Source organism: Bidens hawaiensis, unplaced genomic scaffold (genome assembly GCF_021521415.1).
Source record: "Bidens hawaiensis isolate Kalapana, Puna unplaced genomic scaffold, B.hawaiensis_p1.1 tig00056171_1, whole genome shotgun sequence".
Lineage (NCBI taxonomy): Eukaryota > Viridiplantae > Streptophyta > Magnoliopsida > Asterales > Asteraceae > Bidens > Bidens hawaiensis.
In genome coordinates, this window is record NW_027500133.1 from 80,537 (window position 1) to 95,032 (window position 14,496).

The 14,496-nt window shown below is 36.3% G+C and overlaps 1 protein-coding gene across 1 annotated transcript; it reads right to left on the reverse strand.

Moving 5' to 3' along the window:
• Window positions 1–9,411: 9,411 nt before the first annotated feature.
• On the reverse strand, window positions 9,412–11,526 carry LOC143601378 (uncharacterized). The gene is made up of 3 exons (XM_077078804.1): window positions 11,435–11,526; window positions 10,019–10,248; window positions 9,412–9,905 (listed from the first exon to the last, which is right to left on the reverse strand). Exons 1-3 carry the CDS (start codon window positions 11,524–11,526, stop codon window positions 9,412–9,414), a joined length of 816 nt encoding a protein of 271 aa, XP_076934919.1.
• Between the last annotated feature and the right edge of the window lie 2,970 nt (window positions 11,527–14,496).

Here is a 14,496-nt window from a genome sequence, read left to right on the forward strand (position 1 = left end):
GGTCTATCAGCGGGATCCGAAGAAAGATCATCCAAATTGATTTTTGAACGTATTGAAGGACTTGAAGCCGAAAGAATATTTGAACTTGGATCGATATCTTCGTTATCTTGAAAATCACCAACCATATTTAAAATTGAAATTGGAATATTTAAACTTGGTGATGAACTGATGTAATCGTTTTCTTTTCTTTGACGTTTAAAAATGTTGCTAATAAGAAGTTGTTTACTCATTTTCAAAGTTCTCTAATAAATTTGAACCAAAAACCTAATATCAATTCCAATTTACACATAAAACTAAAAGCTAAATCCCTAATTAATTCAAATCTAAACATAACCCTAAATACCTAATCAATTCCAGGTTAAAAATAAACCCTAAGTCCTAAATTAATTCCAACTTAAACATAACCCTAAATCCCTAAATACAAGAAATCTTACCGTAAATATGGAGAGGCCTGAGGCGGAGTGGCCGAGTGAGGCCAGGAGGTGGTTGGTGACTGGTGTCATGGTGAACTGGTGGATAGTGGTGGTGTGTTGTGACCCGTTAGCTGTGCTCACAATATCAATATCGGTCTTTTTTAATTGTTAATTAAAAGGATTATTTGGGTTGAGTTTTTTGGTTTGGGCTTTATAAATTAAGTGGGCATTTGTTGGGTTTAAGTATTAAATTGGTTGGGCTTAAAATACATAGGTAACATTATTTTTTTCAGGGGTTACGAAACACGAAGACTGACCAAATTTTTTTTACACTATCGTCGAAACGTTGAAGGGTAGCTGTGACATCCCCAAAATTTGGTCCAAGTTTGACAACTTAGTAAAGTTGAAGGTTCAAAATAATTCTCCAAAATAAGTAATGAGAAAATTTAAATGAGGAAATAAAATTATTTTATGTTAAGAAAATAAAAATATTCCATAAAAAAGTTCAACTCATGTTAATGATATGGAAAAAGGAAAATCCATCCCACATGGAAAGTGGGAAAGATTTGGAAGAGCTTTATAAAAAGATAACTTTCCATAGTAATATTCTTTTATACTTAGCATGTACCCAATGGTTCTAGCGGAGGGTGCTAAGCACCAGACGCGCACACGCGCACGAGCGATGGGCGCTTTGATGGCGCACTTGCATTTTGCATCACTGAGAGCCGCCTTAGTATTTTTGGAAAATGAGAGTTAGACCCAGACGTGGCAAGCTACCAAAGGCAGTTGACCAATAATGAAAAATTTTTATCCAGGAACCCATTGCGATACGCGATGAGTCCAAGAATAAGGCCATCGTGATACGCGATGGTTCATTATGACTCAGCAATGCGTGTCACACCGGGAGGACACGTGGCAGGCGCCAAGGCTGAGTCAGCATCACACGTGTCTCTATCCTGCCATCGCGATACGCGACAGCTTAAAGGGAAAGGGTCCATCGCGTATCGCGATGGGACCCGATTTCAGCTATATAAAGGGGGGGGGGGGGGTCACAACACTTATCACTTCACACCAAAAACCTCTCTCTAGAATACTTTCTCTACCTCGTTTTTTGTGACCTCTACCCGATGGTTATATCCTCGTAAATCATGCCAAAACGAATCTCCTCGAAGTACGTGCCGACAAGTCCCGACAACCGGCTCACCTAATTTTGTGTGCCAAGCATCGTTTTGCGTGCCGAACATCGTAGTGCGTGCTCGTACAAGTTTAGGCGTATAAACTTCATATATGCATGTAAGGTAGGGGTTTTGCCTAAGTTATTATTTTATTATTATTATTATCATGGCTTAGAACCTAGTCGGGGGGTATAGCCTAGACCTTGATCAAGATTTAAAAGTACAAAGGTTAAGTTTAAATAATATTTGTTTAAAGTTAAGAAATATAGAATTTTATATACATGAGAATCTAATTAAAATATTAATTATTCATGACTAAGAAAGATAAGCTTTTACCTACAAGAGTAGTCAAATAAGTGTTTCTTCATTATTAAGAAACAAAAGATTATATACATGAAGATTATAAACAAATGACGTTTCTTCTTGAAGGAGAAACCTATATTATAGATGTTTCTTCAGGAAGAAGAAACTCAGTAAATGATTGGAAAATAAAAAGAAATATTTCAAATCAAAATATTTATTCAGACAAATGATCAATCAAGGTTTAAAGCTATCAAAACCAAACTAAAGGTCTGTAGCTGGATCAAGACACGGTCTGGATATTTACATAAACCTATTTTATTATAGGTTAAACATCATTCATTCACAAAGGTTTTCAAACGAGATCACCACATCATTCAGAACAGACAATCACAGGTGAATATGTTAAACATTTTACAATCAGTCATTAAGATAAACGAGTTGTTTATCTTAAACAAATTCAGTCAAACAAAGAATTAAGGGATTGCGTGATCCCTATTAAAATACAAGATAGAAAATAAAAGCAACTCAGACCGAGTACACATGTGTTTGGATCCAAACATAATTTATCTAGTCTATCAATCAAGGCTATGTGGCCGCAGACTAGTAATCATAATAAAGTTCTTCAATGGGCGTCAGTTCTCAGAGAACCGTGATTGTGTGTGTATGGCAGTGGTACAAATCCCGTAAATAAGCGACGTTTCCGTTGAGCTTGTACTTAAAACTATCTTCTCAGTCATAGAAAGATTTTCTAAATATTTTTTCGAGTCAACGATTCTCCAGCATATCGCTGACGTATCCCCCCCCCCCCCATTTTAGGAAAACATATTGTAAGGCCCCGGTCCCGGTGCCCTACTTTGGCGTTGGATTTACTTATAAACACAGTTCTAAATATCAGAGATAATTAAAATTTTTCACGAAATATAAAAATATCAAACATATTTTACAAAATCATAACATTCTTGTTTAAAACATTCAAATTGTCTTAAAATAAAACATCATAACGTTCCTTCACTGGATGCTAGTCAGCTCAGTCCATGCCATGTGTCCCCCTCAAGCCAGCTCCTTCATCCTATTTTCCTGCGTGTAAACTAAAAGTCAGCTACGCTGAGTGAGTTCTAGTTAATCAGACAACATACAATACGTTCATATATTATATACTTAACCTGCTTTACTTTCTGTCGTACATACATAAGAATATACCTTCATTCTTACTTTCATACTTTCGTTTATTATATACTTACTTACCTTCATACTTTCTTTCTTTCATATTCATACCTTACGTTTTAAAGAGCATTACGCCCTACTTTCCTCGAGTATTATTAGGGCCCAGTTCCCTCTTGCCTCAAGTATTATTAGGTCCTGGTTCCCTCTTACCTCGAATATTATTAGGGTTTGGTTCCCTCTTGCCTCGAATATTATTAGCGTCCGGTTCCCTTTTCTTCCATACTCCTTACTTTACCTTTCGTTGTCTTTATAAATATAACATTCATACATACTTTCAATATTTGTATTAGCATACATTCATTATTCGTACATACATTTCTTTTACATACTCATTCCATACTTACTACACATTACCTTTCATGACAATACTCGCAATATCCGAAGATCATTCACGTACCATCACCTATGCATTCATAACATAAATATAACTATCATCTATCATTATGACATACACTTACCACTTAAGGTAAGTGTATTAACATTCATATTGAGTATGCACACAACCCCGAAAACATAACAAAGAAAGAGGGCTAGAAACTCACCTGTCTCCTGTTTCTTTATGAGTTTATAGTAATCCCCTTCTTTAATTGAGCACGGCTAACTGTATAACAATTATATGTATTAATTAACTAACCCTTTACACATCATTTAAGTTTCCTCAGAAACTATTAAGTCTGGACTATCCTAATCGAATGTCCTATTTCCATTCGAATGAGGTACCTAATCGAATGGCAAGTTCCATTTGGGTGGACCTTCCATTTGAATGGTCCCTCCATTCGAATGGCATGCCCCATTCGAATGGTATGTTTCATTCGAATGGTCCTTCCATTCGACTGGACTCTTTTTATTCGAATGGACCTATGATTCGAATGGTCCCCTTTTTCATTCGAATCGAAAGTTTCTGCCTCTAGTCCTTCATTCCTGTCTTACTCTCTTTTCTTTCTTTCTTTTCTATTCGAACATTTATACATTCGGATGTTTCTATTCGAACGTCCATTTCCATTCGAATACACTCGCTGTCGGGTATTAATTCCATGGTTATCACTTTCGCTACATATTATGTCACACCCCGACTTAGGGCCTTGGCGTGTGACCACAAGTTGGTACCTGTTTTGTAAATATATAAGAGTTATGGGTTCATTTTAGCGGAAGACTTTTATGGGTTCACTTTCGCGACGCCGCAAAATGACGCCACCTTATCTGGTTGTGACACGTGGACTGTCATATCATGCCACGTGTTGACACGTGGTTGGACACGTGTCGGGGTTACTTAACCTAGTCATCGCGCTCGCGATAGTCAATAGGTTTGAGCCATCGCGTATTGCTACGCCGCCCAAAAATGGGTCATTGTGCATGTCTATAGCGCTACGCGATGGGCTTTATACATAACCTGTCGCGTATCGCGATGGATGAAGATTTCAGAATGTTCAATTTTAGTCCCAAGACTTATAAAGCTAGTATATTTGGCACATTTCTTCTAAGGTTATATACGCGGTGTTACATCCTCCCCACCTTTTGAATAATCCCGTCCTTGAGATTTATTGGAATAAATACGGATACTTCTTCATTTCTGACTCGAGCTCCCATGTATACTCGGGTCCTCGTCTTGAATCCCATTTGATTTTCACAAGCTTGAGTCGCTTGCGCTTGAGAAACTTGATCATGCTATCTTCTATTTGTATTGGTTCTTCTACAAACTTGAGTTTCTCGTTGACCTTGACATATTTTAAAGGCATTGCAAGAATTTCGTCAGCTAAACACTTGCGTAAGTTGGATACGTGAAACAAGTCATGAATGCCTTTTATTTCTTCAGGTAACTCTAGTCGGTAAGCAATAGGCCCAATCCTATCGAGTATTTTTAAAGGGTCCAACAAATCGTGGAATTAATTTCCCTTTCTTCCCGAATCTTACTACACCTTTCCAAGGTGACACCTTGAGTAGTACACTATCGCCTTCTTTGAATTCCAATGGTTTGCGGCGAACATCCGTATAGCTCTTTTGTCTATCTCTTGCCGCTTTTAAATGTTCACGGTTTTGTATAACTTGATCAATGGTCCTTTGAACAATTTCGGGTCCGGATAGCTGATTATCACTTGTCTCTGACCAACATACAGGTGTAATTCACTTTCGTCCATACAAAGCTTCAAATGGTGTCGTCTGGATACTTGTGTGATAACTGTTATTGTACAAGAATTCCATTAGAGCAAGATGAGTATCCCAACTTCCTCCTAAATCAATAATACATGCCCGAAGCATGTCTTCCAAAGTTTGAATACTACGTTCAGTTTGTCCATCAGTTTGGGGATGATATGTGGTACTTAGATTCAATCGCGTCCCCATGGATATTTGAAAACTTGACCAAAAGTTTGAGGTAAAATGACTATCTCTATCATAAATTATGGATATTAGCACACCATGTAATAATACTATGTTTTCGGCGTATAAATGTGCTAACTTATCCATGCTGAATGTTTCTTGAATAGGAATGAAATGAGCAGACTTGGTAGTCTATCTACAATAACCCAGATTGCATCATTTTGGCGAGAAGTTTTAGGTAACTACATAATGAAATCCATGGTTATCATATCCCATTTCCAAATTGGTATTTCGGGATGTTGAAGTAATCCTAACGGGTTTTGATGTTTGGGTTTTACTTTAGAACAGGTTAGGCATTTGGCAACGTATAGAGCAATATCCTTCTTCATACCAATCCACCAATAATCGTCTTTTAAATTGTGATACATCTTGTCGATTCCCGGGTGCATCATGTACTTGGACTTATGAGCCTCTTCAAGAATTTGGTTTCTTAAATTTCCAACCATTGGTACCCATGTTCTTGTACCAAGTCTAAATATTTCGTCATCTCCTTTAACCAATTGATCGATAGTACCATTTTCCTTTTCGGCTTTAATATTTCCTTCTTCTAGTGCCAACCTCTTAGTTTCTTTGATCTGACTAGCTAAATCAACTTTGAGTTCCAATCTAAGTGCTCAGACTCTCTTGGATTTTCATGTTCCTTCCTACTTAAGGAGTTAGCCACAACGTTGGCTTTCCCTTCGTGATATACTATCTCACCGTCATAAATCATTGGGAGTTTCCATCCAACGCCTTTGTCTCATATTTAATTCCTTTTGTTCGAATATATGCTTCAGACTCTTGTGATCAATGTATATAGTAAACTTTATACCATACAAATAATGTCACCATAACTTTAATACGAAAAGTATAGCGCCTAGCTCGAGATCATGTGTGGTGTAATTCTTCTCATGAATTTTTAATCCTTCTGGCAAAGCCAAGATAGGTGCATTGATTAACTTTTGTTTGAGTGTTTCAAATGCTTCTTCTTGTTTTGATCCCCATTCAAACTTAACTGATTTCCTTGTAAGTGAAGTCAATGGAATAACTATTCTAGAGAAGTCTTGAATAAATCTCCGGTAGTATCCAGCTAGCCCTAGAAAGCTTCAGACCTGAGTCGGTGTCTTGGGTTTCTCCCATTTGGTCATGGCTTCTATCTTTTCCAGGTTTACTTGAATACCCTTTCCTTTTATGATATGCCCAAGAAATTGAACTTCGGACAATCAAAATTCACATTTAGAGAATTTGGCATACAATTTCTCGTTTCTTAGGGTTTCGAGTATGATTTTGAGATGTACTTGATGATCGTATTTGGAATTTGAATAGACAAGAATGTCATCAATGAATACGATAAAAAAACTTATCAAGATATGTGTAAGGCCCCACTACCGGTGCCCTACATTTGGTGTTGGATTTACTCATAAACACAGTTCTAAATATCAGAGTTAATTAAAACTTTGTGCGGAATATAAAACATTCATAAACATTACTTAATAATTTGTAACTTGTCTCAAACATTCTTTTCTTTCAAAATTAAGACGTTAAATATAAAACATCTTGAGTCTTCAGATGCCAGACTCTTATTCTTCTGCCATGTGTCCCCGCTCAAGCCAGCTGACTCATTCTACTCACCTGCGTGCATACCAAAAGTTAGCTACGCTGAGTGAGTTCTAGTTAATCACACATCATACAATACATACACTTACCTTCACTTATGCATCCGAAGATACATAATAATTACTTTACTGATTTACTTTCATTACATAAGTTCATACATACGATCATACTTTATTACCTTCGTATTATATAAATTACTGTCCTTTTCTTTCTCGGATATTATTAGGGTCCGATGCCTTCCTTTTCTATCTCAGATATTATTAGGGTCTTATCCCTCTTTCCTTTGTCTATCTAAGATATTATTAGGGTTTGATCCCTTTCTTGTATATCTAAGATATTATTAGGGTCTGATCCCTTTTTACTTCTCTATCTCAGATATTATTAGGGTCTAATCCCTTTCTTCTCTATCTCAGATATTATTAGGGTCTAATCCCTTTCTTCTCTATCTCAGATATTATTAGGGTCTGATCCCTCTTTCTTCATCTTTGTGCATACTGTCTTTACATACCCATAACATATACTTTCTTTAATCATTCATAAACATCCATACGTTATACATATATCAATTATACACATTCAACCATCATATACATACCTCCCTTGTCAACACGTGCAATATCCGAAGATCGTTCACATATCGACAACCTTTCATTCACATTTAAGATATACATACATAACATATAAATCATACATGACATTCACTTACCATTTAAGGTAAGTGTATTAACTATCACATCGAGTATGCACACAGCCCCGAAAACATAACAAGAAAATGGGGCTAGAAACTCACCTGAATGCGATTACGTTCACCGTTAATAACTAATCCTTTCTTGAGCTGTGCACGGCTAACTGCGTAATAATTACATGTATTAATCAACTATTACTACTCATATCGTACTTCAATCTTTATATAACCCGCACGAACGGGGGTCCGGGGGCAGCGCCCTTGGCAGCGGGGTTCTAGGGGCGGCAGCCCCTAGCGGGGTCCAAGGGGCAGAGCCCTTGGCTGGGGTTAAGCTTTAAGGTATCTTCCGTAAATTAATACAGTTCAAGGGCTATTTGTAATTAATTCATTCTTTTCTAAGTCCAGGGATTGTTCTGTCATTTCATTAAACTTCTAGTTCGTTACTTGGTTCTTTAACGAATCAGTCCATATAACGAATTGGACCTTCTAATTCGTTATCTCCATTAATGAATGGTCATAGCGCATCGGGGGTAATTCGTTATCTTTTCCATAGCGAACTGGGACACGAGCTAAGGCTAGTTCGTTAAGCTTCCATTAACGAATCGCTTGACGAATCACCCCTAGTTCGGTAACTTCCCGTTAACGAATTATGGTTAGGTCGGAGAATGTCAGACATTCTCTAACATATCATTAACCTCGTACGCCGTTTTCCGGCGCCGCAGTCGCCGAAAAATCGCGACTTCGCCGGAAAAAAATACGAGATCTCACTCGTTTTTCACCGTTTTTCGTCCCGTTTGATCCAGATATGAGCTAGGGTGACCCCTAAGCTCAACTTAGGTTCGTTTTATACCCGATTCCACCTAGATTCCGTGACTTTAACGGTTTAACGGTGCCGGCTCGTCGTTTCGTGACTAAATCTAACGGGTTTGAGTTCATACAACATCATATTATCATTACCTTGGATCGAGATTGGTTTTCTATGTTGGTTCGCCTAGAGGAAGGAGAGAAATTAGAGAGAAAGCATAAGTGTGTGTTTTGGTGGTGTATGGAATATGTGTAAAATGAATGAATTAAATGGGAAATTAAGGTTTATATAATTATGGATCATGGGCTTAAGCCTATGGTCTTTCCTTCATAACCTAAGTCCGTAACCTATATCCATTTAACCCAAAACTAGCCCAACTCATGATAACTCCTATTTTCATTTAATTAACCGAAACTAGAAAATGGGATGTTAGAATACGGTTTGCAAATACGATTCATCATATCCATAAATGCTGCCGGAGCATTAGTGAGTCCAAAAGGCATAACAGTGAAATCATAATGTCCATATCAGGTTCTAAATGCCGTTTTGGGAATATCTTTTTCTTGCACTTTCAACTGATGGTAACCCGATTTAATATCGAATTTAGAACAACAACTTGCTCCTTGGAGCTGAGCAAACAGATCATCGATTCATGGTAGTGGGTATTGTAACCTTATTTAGCTCCCGGTAATCTATGCACATTCTCATCGATCCATCTTTCTTTTTTACAAATAGAATTGGAGCTCCCCATGGTGAAGAACTTGGTCTTATAAATCCTTTTTCCAATAATTCATCTAACTGTTTCTTTAACTCTTTCATTTCCGTAGGTGCTAGTCAATAGGGAGACTTAGCTATCAGCGAAGTTCCTGGTATAAGATCGATTCGAAATTCTACTTCTTTGTCTAATGGGATTCCTGGTAATTCATCAGGAAACACACCTTTGAATTCGGATACAACTGGCATTTCTTCCATTTTCTTGGGTTCGGGTTCTTTAGTTACATAGGCCATGAATGCAAGGAATCCCTTACCTAAGCAACAACTTGCTTTTATTTTAGAAATTATTCCAACCTTCCCTCCTTCTTTATCACCGGTTATTCGAATGGTTTTATTTTTAGACGTTCGGATTTCAATGGCTTTATCATTACATAGGATACGGGATTTATTAGATGATAACCAATCCATACCTAAAAGTACATCAAAACCTGCTAACGTTATAGGTAACAGTCGTACATGTATGATGTGATTGGCTAACGAAATTGTGGCATCATTTAAAGCCTCGGTTATTCTACTTACATTTCCATTAGCAGTTTCGACTTCATAATGTTTATCTAGTTTAATTAAGGGTACATTCAATAGACTACAAAACCTATAATCTATAAAACTCTGATTCGCACCCGAGTCAAATAAAACTCTAGCATAAACATTATTAATGGACACGTACCTGTGATCACGTCCGGTATGTCTGCGGCCTTCTGAGTATCCAGCATGAAGACACACGTGTTCTCTTTCTTGGTATCGGTCTTGGCACCGCTACCACTTGCACCAGCGGCTGTTACTATCGGCTTTCTCTTCGGACATTCCGTACTAAAATGCCCCTTATCCCCGCAATCGAAACATACTACTGCTTTTCTTTTGTAGTCGGCTTCAACATGACCCAGTTTCTTGCAAAAACTACATACGATGGTATTTAGAGGTCGTTGACATCTCCCAAAGTGTCTTCTACCACATGTTTTACAAATTGGACGATTATACACAAACGCCCCTTCTCTCTTCTTCTAAACTTTTTTCATCTTTCATCCAACTGTCGATCTCCCATCATCTTTCTTTTTCTCGTCCCTATTCCTGGTCATTCTGTCCATTGAATACCCAGCCAAATCTATAGTCGATTCCGTTGTGGATGGCGTATGTGAACGAACCAAATCACGGATTTCGATTGGCAATCCGTAAATGTATCATGTCACTTTATTGATTTTAGGAGTAACCAAGTGAGGGACAATCCTACAATACTCAAGAAATTTGTTATTATATTCCTTGAGATTCGTTCCTACAACTTTATGATTCCAAAGCTTAGTTTGTATTTGACCGATTTCATTGATTGGGCAGAATTTCTTTAGTATCATTGCTTTAAATGTTTCCCAATCCAAATTGTACATATTCTCTCTACCCTTGACCCCAATCAAAGTATTCCACCATTCAAATGCCTCCCCTTTGAACATTTGGGAGGTATATTGAACTTTCTCCCTCTCGGTACACTTACTTATTAACACAATCGACTCCATATTCTCCAACCATCAGAGGGTAATAATTGCTCCCTTATCGCCATGGAACTCCTTTGGGTTATAAACTTTGAACACTTTGAAATCATAGCCTTTATGTATTTTTAATTTCTTGGTTTTGTCATGTAAGTCATTCTCGGCAGTAGAGCTTTGATCACTTACCTCTTTCTTTCTTTCGGATTCTTTTTCTTTCTTCTCTGATTCTTTCTTAGAATCAACGGTTTCACTGTTGCTTCGATTAGTTCTTTTATTAGAGTGAGAAGCAGTTCGACTAGGACCGTTCTTCATGAGTTCATAGAGCGGATTAACAGCCTCTTTTATTAAATCACGAATACCGAGTACATATTCATTCGGTATCGCTTGGATATTTTTTTCCATTGTCTTTTCTTTATGTTTACTTTGACTTCCTGATTACTATTAGCATTTCCTGGTCCAGACATGCTGTTACATGAATAAGACAGGGTTTTAGAAAAAAATACACACTTTATATTACATTATTTTTGTTACAGGGAAGAAAATACAATAGTTTACAACGATTCATAACAACTATAGTTACATAGTATTCTTAGTTTCTAATCCACTTCTTAACAAGATTCTTCATCTTGTCATATTTCTTAACGTTTTTCTTTCCTACGTTCTTTTTATCCACTTTCTCATTTCGTAGCTCGTCCATCGCCGAGTTCGGTGGGTTAGGATATCTCGTTGCTGCTGTTGCGGCTGGAAAGAGATAAGCGTTTTTTTAACATACGTTAATTTTCAAAACCGAAAACCCGACCCAATTTAAATTTTCAGATTTGTTATATATATTATGATCTCAAGTTTTGTTTCTTGTATTTTGTGTGACGTTCGTCAACTTTTATTTGTATTTAGATCCGTTAAACCAATCTGTTTTGTCTTTTTTTTTCTCATCATTTATCATTACTATAATATTATCGATGGTGTAAGTATATTGATCGTTTCTTTAATAATTCGTGTTGAATTCCGAGGATTTACGGTTATTGTTTGTGCGTTTCAATTTGTTTAATTAATGAAACTCCGAGATTTAAAGTTTTTATTATGTTTAACGATTTGCAAACCATCCAGGTATAATTTAAAAATGATCCAAGTTTATAACTTTTATTACATGTACAAAACATTTCAAACTTTAAAGGATTATAGTGTAATTATAGTTTAAATCTTGGTTTAAAGTTATTTGAAACATGAGGGGTCAAAAGTGAAAAATTGTGTTTAAAATATATTATTTATTTAAAAACAAACCCAGCCCACCCCTATCCCCACGTTTTTCCGGTACCGGATTCCGGCCAACTCCAAAACACACTCTAATATGCGATTTGACCCAATTAAAAACTGTAACGACCCTAGACTGTAACGAAAATTAATAATATTCTATTAATAACTCGTAATAGCACCTAATCAAGCCGCGAATTAACCCGGTAACCACCGAATTTTAATGAAAATGCAATTACGTTCAATAATCATCATGCACCCCAATCAAACCTATAAAAAGGATCCTAGACTTCATCTAAATTCTCCCCTATCATCAAACTAATCTAAAATACTTCCTAATATCCCTTGATGTTCATCGAAATCCGATTTCGGCCACACCGCAGTTCACCATAAATTCATAACCATTCCAGTAACTATTATGTGTTTTTGAATCTTTATAAGCCAATTAACAAAACCCCTAACTTAGTTTGCACAATCAATGAACCAATTAACACTTTTGAAATCTAGGATTTTGAAATGAAGAAGATGAACTTGGGTTTAATATCTATATATATATATATATATATATATATATAGTTTTTTTTAATCACAATAAACAAGTTGGTCCAATGGTTGAGTATGTTTAATGTGGTCATGAAGACCCAGGATTGAACTCGGGCTAGTACACCAGCTTGTTGTCTTTTTTTTAACCATTTCTTATTAATTATATAATAAGCTATATATATTTTTGTAAACCATGTTAAATTATTAAAATTACATTTTAATCACTTAAAGTCAACTAAAGACTTATATTTATCATTTTCACTCAAAAACTCAACTTTCAAAACCTGACAAATTCATTTTAAACTCATTTAAAATATATATATTATGTTTCGTTCGTTAAACTTTATAATTCGTTAACACTTTCGTTTTCAAAATAAAATATATCGTTAGCACCAAGAATTCCGTAACCTTTATAATATTCAAACTTAACATTAATCTCGTAATGAAAATAATATTAATATATTAACAAATCGTTAAAATATCGTTAAGATTTAAAAAATAACTTTATAATTCAAAACATTTCAAAATAATAAAATATAAAGCATGTCATTCTTAAAACTAATTTATAAACTTCAAAATCGCGTTCGCTCGTCTTTAATTTTTGTCGTATTCTCTTACTTGTAGTTTGCAAGATTCAACCGTTTCGATTTCTTTAATGCGTTTTCGGTTATCATTTCAAGTTTAGCTTCAAGTTCAAAGGAGAGTTTATCACACCCCTTTTTACGCCTTTACTTTTGGGGGTAACATATATATCCTATCCAAATTACAATTTCATTTATTCATTATTTACAAACTACAATTCGTTACATGGACTTGTGTGTTTATTTGCTTACTTGCTCAAAGATTACGTGCTCATGGTTTCCTCATTAAGTATAATCATACGCCCCCCCCCCTATGCACTCAAGACCTCGATGTTATGAGTGGAATAGGGACCCCTGATCCGAGTACGTTGGTTGTTACCAACGGAAAAGACACTTACTTGCGGTATTATCCTAGTACGTTGGTGCACAATCCCAACTGGAAAGGACTTTACTTGCTCATTTACACTTGTTCATGGAATTGTATGATTTTTATGTACTTATATCAAACTTGTGTGAACTCACCAACTATTCATTTAGTTGACATTATTTTATATATATGCTACAGGTACATCTATTCAAAGTTGACACAAGAAAAAGACATTAGAACTTAGGGTATTTCAATAAATGGACAAGTTGTTAAATTGTTCTTGTATTTTACGTGTATTTATTGTTACAAACTTGTGTACTTGATGTTTAAATTAATTAATGATAATATTGTCACTTAATAGTGTCACTTGTGTTTTGAGTAATCTGTATGTCACACTCAGGCGTTTCCGCTTTAGCCGGGGTGTTACAGTTTTCCCTTGGATAGAGATGCGGGTTTGCAACGTATGCATGCATTTACATTTCCTCATCAGGAATATTGTTTGTGTAAAATTCCTGGATAAGGTTTGCTTCCTCGCGGATCTCATTGGCTTGCTGGGAGATTGAGGGTCTCGGTCCATTACATGGAGGAAAATAAGGATTTTCGTTCTCCTCATCTTCTTCCTCGTGATCCTCTTCTTATTCTTCTTCCAATCCAAAAAGATTATTTATTGGCGCTTGATATCTTATTTTCTCAAAGGGCATAGTAACCATCATCTTAGGTTTCCTACTTAGTCCTGCAACAGTTGGTGGAACCTAGTATTGATAGTTCGGTGGTGGCGATCCAAAATGCCATCTGCTTTGGTCAGAATGGCACTCCATCCATTTTGATGAGTCGAAACCCACATCCTGGTTAACTTTGCTTTGCACTTCATGCTCCTCGAATGAATGATAAGTTGGAATCTCGGACGGGTAATACTGGGGAATGT

What these genes read in the sequence shown, in the direction of transcription:
- LOC143601378 (XM_077078804.1), bottom strand. Translation starts at nt 11,526, where the DNA reads ATGGACGAGCTACGAAATGAGAAAGTGGATAAAAAGAACGTAGGAAAG. An exon ending in ATGAAGAATCTTGTTAAGAA is followed by an intron (nt 10,249 to 11,434) that starts GTGGATTAGAAA and finishes CATCGTATGTAG; the next exon opens with TTTTTGCAAGAAACTGGGTC. An exon ending in CATACCGGACGTGATCACAG is followed by an intron (nt 9,906 to 10,018) that starts GTACGTGTCCAT and finishes TAATTAAACTAG; the next exon opens with ATAAACATTATGAAGTCGAA.